Source organism: Salvia splendens, chromosome 14 (genome assembly GCF_004379255.2).
Source record: "Salvia splendens isolate huo1 chromosome 14, SspV2, whole genome shotgun sequence".
Taxonomy (NCBI): domain Eukaryota; kingdom Viridiplantae; phylum Streptophyta; class Magnoliopsida; order Lamiales; family Lamiaceae; genus Salvia; species Salvia splendens.
In genome coordinates this window covers 7,830,329-7,842,689 of record NC_056045.1, presented here as the reverse complement: position 1 = coordinate 7,842,689, position 12,361 = coordinate 7,830,329, and the positions used below count along the sequence as shown (strand labels likewise).

General features: G+C 35.3%; 1 protein-coding gene across 3 annotated transcripts; it reads right to left on the bottom strand.

The window, feature by feature from the left end:
• Positions 1 to 8,197: 8,197 nt before the first annotated feature.
• On the bottom strand, positions 8,198 to 12,073 carry LOC121766122 (myosin-binding protein 1-like). 3 transcript variants are annotated; one of them, XM_042162465.1, is made up of 4 exons: positions 11,943 to 12,073; positions 10,316 to 11,509; positions 8,971 to 10,153; positions 8,198 to 8,651 (listed from the first exon to the last, which is right to left on the bottom strand). In XM_042162465.1, the coding sequence occupies exons 2-3, from the start codon at positions 11,415 to 11,417 to the stop codon at positions 9,333 to 9,335; spliced, it is 1,923 nt and encodes a 640-aa protein (XP_042018399.1). In that variant the 5' UTR covers positions 11,418 to 11,509; positions 11,943 to 12,073; the 3' UTR covers positions 8,198 to 8,651; positions 8,971 to 9,332. The 3 variants fall into 3 exon arrangements, with proteins under 3 accessions (XP_042018399.1, XP_042018400.1, XP_042018401.1); XM_042162466.1 differs by having other exon boundaries at positions 10,316 to 11,498; positions 11,943 to 11,974; XM_042162467.1 differs by lacking the exon at positions 11,943 to 12,073 and having other exon boundaries at positions 8,971 to 10,150; positions 10,316 to 11,904.
• Positions 12,074 to 12,361: the final 288 nt, after the last annotated feature.

Genomic DNA, 12,361 nt, shown 5'->3' with positions numbered 1-12,361 from the left:
AACGGGGCAGCCCCACCGGGCCGCCTGCGCCTAGCGGATGCACGTGGGTCCGCGGCAGCGGAGGAAAGCCATGCACCGCCTCCATCAGCAACCGGAACTTTGCCGGACAATCTCATCCCACGGACCCCTACCCTAAGCAAATGCCTCGCTTTGGCGTCGCTGAATAAACCGAATACCTAACACATCATCAAACAAATTATAACTGATTTTTTTAATTTTTTTTAGTTGGGTTCAAGAATCAACTAAAATGTAATTTTTCTTCTTGCATTCTTTTTTTTAATTGTACTACTGTATATGATTTTAATAAATGTTGATACCATAGGAGAGAGATCAAATACCCTTGATATTGGAAGTCAGAATTGTAATAATGTGAACGCAATTAAATAAAAAATGTGAAATATTCTTTTAGCTTGTTTTATTCAAGATTGATGAGCCTTGAGCGGATGCTGTTACTGAGAATGGGAAATCAAGGGACGAAATAATAGCCAAATTTTCAGGTTAAAATACAGAAGATGTATACTCTTTTTCAGGTTAAAATACAGAAGATGTATACTCTTTACCTTCGTATTCTTTTTTGGATCGTCCCAAGATAATTGAGTCATTTTCTTTTTATTTTAGTAAATAGTCTATATTCTCTCATACTTTATTCTTTATTCGCTTTTCGTATCTCTTACTTTATCATCTTTCTTACTTTACTCTTTTCATTTTAACTTTTATCATACTCCTTCCGTCCCCAAAGAATATGCACTTTGGGTTTGGCAAAATTGGGAAAGTAAGAGAGAGATAGAGAAAAAAAAGTAATTAAAGTATCGTTAGTGGAGAATGGGTTGGTCCCACCTCATTAGAGTGAAAAGAGTTTCCAAAAATTGGAAAATGCATATTCTTATGGAATGGACTAAAAAGGAAAGAGTGCATATTCTTGTAAGACGAAGGAAGTATCAACTTTTTAAATCTGTTCAAAGAGAAATGCATCAACTATCTTGAAACATAAGCACTTTTATACGCAGCGATCAAACTCTTTATTGGGTGATATTTCAGCATTAGATATATGAATGTTTTGATTTATGGGGGACAATTCATGATAGTGTCACCTGATAATTAATCAGATGAATATTGATGTGACTAATTAATGTGGTAATAGTGCACACTTCAAAGAAACACGCGAGTACTTCAAAACTAAAATTTATCAACTAACTATATTGCTATGTACTCCCTATATCTCAAGGAAGATGACTCATTGACACGGAATTTTATGTAGTTTAATTTTGTGTGTAATAAAAAGAATAAAGTAAAGACAAATGTATTTCTATTTTTAGTAATGAGTCATCTTGAGTGGGACAAACTAAAAAGAAAAGTGGGTCATCTTCGGTGAGACAAATGCAATGCTTCATATTATTTCATATGGCCAAGTTTTGCATGAAAAGACAAAAATATTAGGATTAACTGTCTTTATTCCGTCAAGAAAATATAATCGTATAATACTCCCTTCGTCGCAGTTAAGATGACCCTTTTTTCGCACGTGTTTCGGAAAAATGATAATAAATGGTTAAAATGGAGAGAAAGTAAAGTAAGAGAGAGAATAATGTAGAGAGACTATTCTCTATATTATTCTCTCCCTTACTTTAATTTCTCTCCACTTTACTATTTATTGTAATTTTTTCAAAATAAAGTGTGAAAAAGAAAGAGGTCATCTTAACTGGGACAAAGGGAGTACTAGTTTATTTATTTATTTTATACACTACCATAAAGAAAATACGTTAAGGATGCTAATTTGTATTTCTGTAGACACCACCAAAGCTTCAAAAAGCGTCTTTATTGTTGGTGCCTCAACTAAAATTAGAGGAAGCAAATAGTTATAGAAGCATCCTAAAAAAGCAAAAGATTAAGTTAATTTATCTTTAATTTAAGAACGTTTTCTTTAGAGTCCTAAATTGTTGTTATTTTATAAAAATTAAGTTTTTTAGTAGTGTATGCATTTTTAAAAAAATTAACTACATAATTTTTGAATGTTTTATTATTCATTTTCTCTTAGAAATATCACAACATAACTAAACATGGGAAACTGGAAACAATAGGAGTAATGATTTAAAATAGTAGAGTTGTGACAGGAACTTTAAGGCTGGATTACTGGTCTTGTGGCTGAAATTTGAAATATTTCCATGACAAAGGAATAATAGACTTTCGATTTATGACTGAAAATTTGAGACTGGGTCGTGGATGACTTAGCTAACTAAGTATAGCATTGTTTGTAGAAGTTATTTTTGTTAGCATTTTAGTGAACAATAGTGTCTTTTAATAAGTTGGTAGCAAACCCTTTTCATAATATTCAGGTCATGTTTTTTTTTATTATTTTAATAAACTCGAGGAAGAATTTTGATAGAGCTTTAACTTAGAAAACTTAGAGATTTCACATGTTTAGGGAGTGAATTGTTTATGATGATAAGTTTTTCATATTTAGAGTTCACTTGACTTGATGCTTTGAAAAGTTTAAATATGCATAAGTAACGAATTGCTTATTTGTTGTCTTGAATTTTGTAAGATTTAAGCTTTAAATCATTTTATAGTGTGATTTATCCGCAATTATATACTACTACATGTTTCTAGAGTTGGAGATAATTGAGGAGAAGGGAAAAATGAGAAAAATAAGAGTAATTGTGCCTAAATGCAAAATGCATAGATGAAAACGAAAAAATGAATGTCCATAGAAATGGAAGGAATGCACAAGAAAAAGGGTTGGCCAACTTTATATTTACTCCAAATAAATTCACTTGGCCCAAAATATCATTTCCTCCACATTCTACTTAAATCCCATTGCCCACTTTTTATTCTCTCCTAACCCAAAACAAAAGAGTCAGCAACTTCCATTCTCATATCTCAGAGTAATATATATGGGTAGGCTACGATGAATTGCTAACTCATTCTTTAATTGCTAACTACAATTAATTTAACTCATTTTTAATTACTAACTACAATTAATTTAAGTTCATAGGATTTTCAAAGATCTAGTAGTCTATAAATTGTCATGTGTAATTTTCTTTTATTATTATTTAAATTTAAATAGATTAGAAGAATAATCAAATTTAGGGTTTTGGATAAAATGTCAATATAGTATATAAAAAATATCAATGATATTCCTTGAATATGTCAACACAATTTTGCATTAACATTGTATATATTATATTGACATATTTTGATACATACATTTCCATTAAACTGACGTAAAAAATATAAAAAAATTCCAAAAAATAATCAATTTTTGACATCATAATATATGTAAGTGAGATCTCGTTAGAATCTTTATAAAATTATCTTTAATTTGATATATTTTATGTAAGAAAATAATATAAATTGAGATAGTTATAATCATTTAAAGTTTTGAGATATTTTTTAAAAGTTGGTTACAAATAACTTTTTTTTGTTAATTGACATTAATATCTTTAATTGATATTTTATGCATCGTATTGATATTCGTGGATGAATGATCTTGTTCTTTGATTTAATTATGCAATGCATATCATTTAGTTGTAGTTAGCAATTTAGTAGGGAGTTAGCAATATAAAACTCCTTTATGGGTCTTATATATGACATACGTATAAGTAACATATATGGGACTTATATATTGCATTCACATATATGTATGGCATTGATAGTTTATCTATAGTTTCTATTGATTAACCTATATGGCATTGAATTATCAAGTTTTATCTAATGATCTATTCGCTGTCATGAAATTGATGGTATAGAATTGAAAATTAGATCCTTCTATTCCAAATTTAGTATAAAAAATCTTTGAATTAAGAATTAAAATATTTCAAATTTCTAAATTCTACGATTTAAATTCTATATCTAAAACAAATATTCTATATCTAAAACAAATAATTAAATTCTCAATAATTATAAAATTAGATACTTTCACACATTCCATACTCATAGTGTTCCGATTGTCGACTGCAACAGACGTTTGATATTGTCCGTTTTAGGTCAAGCTCGCACATATTTATTTTTACATCACTCCTAAAAGGCCTCAAACAGATTGGGGTTGGACAGTAATTACATACACCTTACAACTTCCCTCATACTCCCGATGTGGGATGGGTTTGTACTCAACAAACCTCCCCCCTCAAACCATCGAGACATTATGGGCCTGACTTGAACTTGAGTCATCCTAGGCCCAACTCGATCTGGCTCTGACACCACTTGTTCGGATCGTCGACTGCAACAGACGTTTGATATTGTCCGCTTTGGGTCAAACCCAACGGATTTGTTTTTGAGTTACTCCCAAAAGGCCTCAAACAGATTAAGGTTGAACAGAATCATATACGTCTTCCAACTTCCCTTAGAGTCTCAGACTCCTGATGTTGGATGGGTTTGTACTCAACTCATTCCACAACGGGAGTCTGAGGGATGTATATAATTCATATCCAACCCCAATCTGTTGGAGGCCTTTCGGGAGTGACCCATAAACATATTCGTGCGGGCTTGACCTAAAGCGGACAATATCAAACGTCTGTTGCAGTCGAAAATCCAAATAAATGGTGTCAGAGCCAGATCGAGTTGGGCCCAGGATACCTCAAGTTCGAGTCGGGCCCGTAATGTCTCGATATGTCAACTGCGTTTGTCTTTTCCCAATGTGATCTGGTTTGAGGGGGAGATTTGTTAAGTACAAACTCATCTCATATTGGAAGTCTGACGAAAGTTGGAAAGTGTATATAACTCCTGACTTCCAATGTGAGATGAGTTTGTACTCAACAAACCTCCACCTCAAACCAGATCACATAGGGAACAGACAGACGCAGTCGACACGTCGAGACATTGCGGGCCCGACTCGAACTTGAGTCATCCTGGCCCCACTCGACCTGGCTCTGATACCACTTGTTCGGATTGTTGACTACAACAGACTTTTGATATTATCCGCTTTGGGTCAAGCCCACACGTATTTTTTTTTTGGGTCACTCCCAAAAGGCCTCAAACTTATTAGGGTTGGACATGAATTATATGCACCTTCCAACTCCCCTCAGACTCCCGATGTGGGTGTTAGGTTTGGTATACTGAAAAGCATGTTTCGAGCACGAATAGAATCTTGCTTATATACGAAAAACTCTACAATCCACTTTTAACCCGATTCAGTATTATTTGAGCAGTTTCGCACGAATAGAATCACTAATATTATTACATTGTGTTTGCTTGTGCATTTATAAGATGTTTTACAAACATTTAAATGTATAAGAAACAAACAAAGTCTAAGTCTTTGTTTTAGTAGACCGGTTGTGGGCATCGTCCACTTTAAGGTAACACGGTCATTTCTGAACAAAGAAAAACAAGAATTTCACAACCCAAATAGGCTTAGACTACCTATCGTGAAAGGTTGCAATGTCAGCCCGCATATTTCTAATTCTTACTGAAATAAGATGACATTGGTGTGGTATAGCACTGAATGGATCTAACTGCAAGACATGTCTTCATGATATCTACTGGAAGACTAGGTCTTGATAAACAACTATTTCTTAATCAACATACGTTAGCATTGAGCATACGGTATTGATTATGCACTACTTTGACTTATCAAATGGTGCGGGTTTTTCACAACCCAATAATCCTGATATATTGGGTAGTGGTGATTAATATCTAGCGGTGCTAGGATTGCTATTATGCTGAATCGCGCGCCTGGTGAGTCTGACTTGATAATGTCCTCAAGAGGAGCTCGAACAAGGTTTTATTATTCGGAAAGTGGCTAGTTGAAATTTAATTATTCCATGAATAATAAATAAGTGTTTCTTGCTAAATTCACTCTTGGAATTAATAAGATGTTAATTAATTAAGTCCATAGCAAACATTAATTAATTAATGGACATTTCTATCTTAAGCGCGGGAAATAAACGACAAACAAAACGGAAGCCCGGATTACTTATAATTTTGGATTTGGATGGGCAGTGCAATATTACTTCTATAGTGGCTGATCGTAATATTCCAATATAAGCTTATATTAAATTGTGGGTTCAATTTAAATAGTAAAAAAGCTAATTGGAGGAGGCCATATCCAAAACCTTCCATAGATCCCTGACTGGGCCAAATATGTAACTTAATATAAATAGGAGAATAAAGGAGACAAAATGATCATTAATTTCTCTACAGAAATTTCGTTCCTTTCTCTCTACAGAAGGAGACGATTTTCCTTCTTATTTTTCTTCCCCATGAGATTTTCAGCTCTCCTCCATAAGATGTCTTCTTTATTCGAGTCCTAATATTTTGACAAGATCAGTCCACCCTGATATTGAGATACAGTTCGGGAACCATTCAGAAGATCCGTGGTCTAGTATTAAAGATCATCGTGGAGAAGGCGCAAGCAATCGACGATTCTTTGGAGAATCAAATCGGTAACTCTAAACCGTAGTATTCATGTTTGGGATTTACTTTCTTTAAGCATGAATTATTTTCGTTCTAGCATGCAATTATCTGTTTAACATGTGAATTGATTACTTGCATAATCGGTCAAATAGATCATTATCTGATTTATTTGTTATATACAAGTCTTCCACTGTGCAAGGGGCACCAAACCCCATCAGTGGGATGAATTTGTACTCAACACAGAGCAAATACATTACACACACTTAGCGGTGCATATTCAAACACTGCACACACCCATCGCCACACACATTGCACACATACATAACATGCACTGGCTCGCACAATGCACACGACATACACACAGAGCATACACGCAATGCACAATGTACACGCACAATGCACACACATGCACAAACACACAATACACACGACATACACACACTTCTCTGACACACACAATATTGGGAGGAGTGATCTAATTCTAAGGCGCATCGGATAAACAGACCTCCCCTATTGCAAGAATATGATAGGAACACAATATAATTGCACCTAATGTGGACAAATCAATAATATGATAATGAGAAGCAATAATATAAAATATCAACACTAATATTTTACGTGGAAAACACTCTTCAATGTGAAGAGATAAAAATCACGAGACTCACCGATCTACCAAATCCACTATCACCTAAGAGATAATACAACCAAAAAGTTTATAATGATATCTAATCCTTAAGAATGCAATGAAGACACTAGTTAATCAACATAACTTCAAAACAGATGAAATAAATATCTCAAGAAATTGCAAGTATGTTCCAAAAATTCATAGCTGAAGATCTAAACCGTTCAAATTCAATTTCCTCCAGTCAGAATGAAGATTCACGACTCTTCTACCTCCAGTTAAAATTTCAAGTCGATCAGACAAAGTTTAAACCTCCGACCATGACAAAAACCGAGATTGCACAGTGCACAAACTTGGAGAACATACTCTTTTCTCTCTTCTTTCCTTCTACATATTTTTCTCTCTCGTCTCTCAATATGGAGAGCTCCTACACTCACGATAGGTATTTATAAATTCTCCTTGACCTATTTAAGTAATAAATGAGCTAATACATATGTATCTTTTTTCCACATGTTAGGACTTGGGAGCCCTAACCCAACACACACAATACACAATGAGTTACACATAGTTAATTATTTTTGAAAAATTTCTGCATAAGCTGATTATTTGCATTGCAGCAAGATAGAGTTGGGACTTCCTTTAAAAATTAAAATTAATCAATGCTAGCTGTTTTTGTTATATTAATGTTTGATATAAGATCTAAACTATCTCATTCTCATGCATTGGATGCGATTTCATATGAATATTATTAGATTCCATTTAAATGTGCAGATAGGAAACACCTCGCATAAGCATATACATATATAGCAAATGAAACTCGCCATTAATTCATCGGGTCATATGTAATTTCTTTCTAGTTTGCGAAAAACTCATATCCATTTCTCCGAAACAAAAAACAAGAAAGGAGAAGAACCCTCAGATTCCCTTTTGAATTAATCAAGAAAAGCCAGTTTGCTTTCTTACACAGCAGGAAGTTTCCGTGCGCAATGTGGGTAGTGTGTGCAGTGTGTGTGAGAGTTTGCGTGCGCAATGTGTGTGTGTGTTGTGCGTGCAGTATGTGTGTGCAGTTTGTATTGTGTGCACAATTTTTTCAAATTCAATATAATATAAATTACTTCATTTTACAATCAATGGATTTGGAATTGAGTTTTGATTTCTTCCAATTCAAATTCATTGATTTCCAACTCCAATTCGATTCGAATTTCGTGTAACAAACGGACCCTAAATCAATTTCTCAAACAAACTGCTTAATGCAAATGCAAACTTACTTAAGGTAAGCAATCTACATTCTGCACTAAGCCGTGAACGGACTTGCAAGCTCGTATCCACAGTTTACATGATCAGCTACGCGCTACAAGTTTGTCAAAAGTATAGAATCAACCTGAAACTGTAAAAAATTAAAAGGAGAACGAGTACCTCTGCAGTCGAATCTCCAACTAAAAGAAAAAAACGAAGATGACATTGACTATACATGTTCCACCCCTGGAGCGTGATTCGATCTTCTGGGGAAGATTAAGTGGAGGTTCAAGTAGATCCCGTTGAATCTTCTTGTAATCACATCCATCATTAGGACGACACTTACCGATCAGAACATCTTGATCATCTCCATTTTGGCCCCTCTGATTGATCATGACAGATGTTGTGGATAGCTCTCTGTGTGCCAAAGGAGCCATTTCTGGCATAACTGCAAAAGAGCATAATGTCAAAACCACAAGTTTAGCCCTTCAAAACAAATGCAGTTACATGCCTACATCATGCAAGCAGCTTGCAGAAGAAAGGGTGCAATAGTTATATGGTAGTTATAGCCTATAAGGAACTTTCTGTGTACTCTATGACCTACATATTTTCATTAATCAGAATCAGAAAACATAATCAAACTGATAATATATGTTTTAGAGAAACGAATTAAACCTTCGAGCCAGGCCCATTTTCTTTGTAGTAATAATATTGGAGTGGGGATGTGCATAAATTTAGCAAATAGTATATCGAAAGGTAATACTTACATTGTTATCGACAGATGAAGATCTGGCTGGTTGGTCATTGCCATCGACATGAATTTTCTGTCGAGAGTTGGGAGTGCAATTTTTTAGCAGAAGATACAGAATAAATTGTTGCACAACAGAGGTATTCTCTTCATTCTCATGATATAAATTGTTCTTGTTGGTTGTGAGTAAAATTTGATATTGGCATTTCTAGAACTTGGGCCATGAGGCATTTCATTCAAGTTTCAACTAAAATGAGCTTGATGGAGCTCCTCCAACTTCTTTCAAACATTTCCAGAGTATACATATATATCATCTTCAAAGCTTGATACCGAGTCACTCCTAGGTTTGCAGTTGCCACAGGCTCTCAAGATTTTGTCAGATTAGGAATTACTAGAAGCCCCAGGACTTGTTTCTGTATTGGCTGCAGTTTGAGTATCCAGATCTGAGGTCTTTTCTATATCATCTTCATCTGGGTCATCAAGGAAATTATTTCTGTAAGATTCTAACTCATATTCCAAGTCCTGCAATTCCTTCTCCCTTTGAGCAAGAAGATCAGTAGCCATTTCCAATGCCTGCGCATCATATGTTGCTTGCTCCTCCATCATCCTTAGGTAATTTAGTGCTTCCATACGTAATGATGCCTTCTCCTCCTGTAATCTTGTAATCATGGCCATTGCTTCCTCTGCTGCAATAGAAGCAGCATTTCTTTCTTCTTCCAGTTCCTCATACAAAGAATTCAGGCAATTGTGATCATGCTCAATCTGTCGTTGTAGTTGATTAACAACACTTTCACCTTCAGTGTCGTTCACAGTGATTTCATCCACAGATATATATGAGGAGTCCTCAGTTTGTGATGAAGCTGGAAACAGAACTGCCTTAGAATAAGGATCTTCTGTTATTCTAAATTCATCATGTTTATGATGAACTACTCTATGGCTGGGTTCTTCTTGCAATAACCCCACATCAGAAGTGGATACTGCAGCCGCATCTTCAATTTTAGCATAATCACGGGTATCAGTTGGTTCAAAAGCACTCCTAGATAATAGTTGCGGAGTTTCATAACCACGAATTGAAGCATCAATATGATGTGTATCGTTATTCTTTGACAGACGAGTATCATCTGAATTAGTCCTTACAGTAGCTTCTGCGTGACACGCCTCAGATGGTTCTTCATTCTCACTGAATTCCCCAGTGTCTTCTGCTGCAAAGTCATCAAACAAGTCAGCATATGATAGCCAAACTATTGAACTTACATATATAGTCATAGAAAGCCCTGTTTTTTGCAGACAGTGTGAATGATTTGTATAGACGGTAGACCTATGGAAAAAGGAAGAGAGGGTGTTGGAGGAGACGAAGAGCTAACCTTTTTCTGGTGTTGTGTCATTGGACAATGGAGCAACACTGCATACAGAAATTACCTCAGATGGTACAGAGATGGGTGGCAAGTGAGGGAGAGAAATGCTGTATTCAGATGTCTCTGTAAAATAACCAACACCACCATCTCGTGGTGAGAAACTGTCACATGAAGAAGTTAGCTTTCGTGTCAAAGATGAACTGCGTTTACAATAAGACACTTCTTCCTTATCAAGATCCGCAAAATGCTCTGTATTGGCATTAGATGACAACGTGTCCTCATTCTTGTGCTCGCTTGTTTTAATCATACTAGGTGGATCAAGAGCTATATATTTCACATCAAAACCTTGACCCGTTGGGCCCTTTAGAGCATCGGAATCAGATGGTGGTTCGTGCAGGCTTTTATCAATATCAGTGTTAACATCATCATCATCTTCTGAATGTGCAAATTCAGACTCAGAATCAGAGGACAATTTTAGCTTCGTATACGCTACAGTAGCAGACCTTGTGTCAGCATCAACACTATTTCCCTGAGCTGGTTGATCTGTCACCACCGTGCCTGCGTACTTTTCTCTAATCCTCTTTAGGCTATCACTATGACTGAAATTAATCGAAGTTGGTGTATGAGGCTGAGGCAGCCTAATGTTTTCCCTAGAAGCCCCAAAACCAAGGGGGTCAAGTTGTAGCAATCTTCCAGTGTTAGATTTAGACTTCACCATGATGCTGCAGCAGGAACAGGTCATGTTCACAGGGGAACTCGATTTTTTCTGCATAGCGATCGATGTGAGACACTCGTCACACATTCTATGAACAGTAGCAAATCTAGAATGGACAGAACAAGACACCAGTGAAGATATTTCTTCTCTGTGCTCACTGCACAATAAGCTCCAACACAATGCATGTTTCTTTTTTTCCAAACCATGATCAAGCCTCGAGCATAACAGACAAGGTGTTTCCAGTTCACAATAGCGCGCAAATTTTAGGAGCAGATACCAAAATGCTGCATCAACATACAGCAAGAACATCAAGAACCATTCACATGAAGCGGATGACAAGACATCCATAAATCCGTTTATCTCTATCTTCCTAGGAGAAGAAATTCCAGCAGCCATGGCAACAATATGACCTCCAGGAACACCAAGAATCCGTAGCTAATCGAATCCCACAACGAAAGCTTTTCTCCCAACCATTACCTGTAATCGATCTATGCAATGAACACGTCAATATAAATGGAAACAAAAAAAAAGCAGACTGGCATCAATTCTGAACAAAGACCAATTCATGAAATCATCTATTTGCAATCACACAATTGTAGAATATTTCCAAATTCACCACCACGAGGCTCATTCGCATCCTAATTCAAAAATCAAACAACAATCTCAACCGAACATAATATATGCCATATAAAAAAAACCCTAGATCAATCAGCAATGCATCAATCTCCAATAAATAAATAAATAAAACAGTTAATCAGAACAATTTTGAAAACATTCGTGTGAATATCAAATTAGAAGAAATCAGAAATTGAAGAAATTAATCCATTTCATCGACATTAAACAAAATTACATTTAAATCAACAACTCATTATGCAAAAGAAAAAGGGGGAAATGAGAAATACGGAGAAGGAAGAAAGTTACCGGATGAAAGGCAGAGAGAAAAGCAGTAGAAAGGAAGTTACGTAGATGATTATGAATCATGATCGCCATTTCACCAGCCATGAAAATGAAACTATGATGGTTGAAAATTACGAAGGGGTCCTCCTCCAAATTCTATTGACCGTTGTAACCAACTGATTTTCGGATTTCTTAACTAAAATTACTCACATTTATTAATAGATAAATATGTTTCATCATTACTACTACTGATTTAGTCGCATGTGCTAATTGTTACTAAAATAAATCGAATTTATTAACGTGGAGAAAAAAAAAAGCGACAAGTATAATGTTTAAATGTCTAAAACAAAATTTGGATGATGAGAAAATCTTAGTATTAAATAAACATCAAAACAGCTAATAATTGAAAATAGTCACTCTAATAAGATAAGGAAATTATTGTC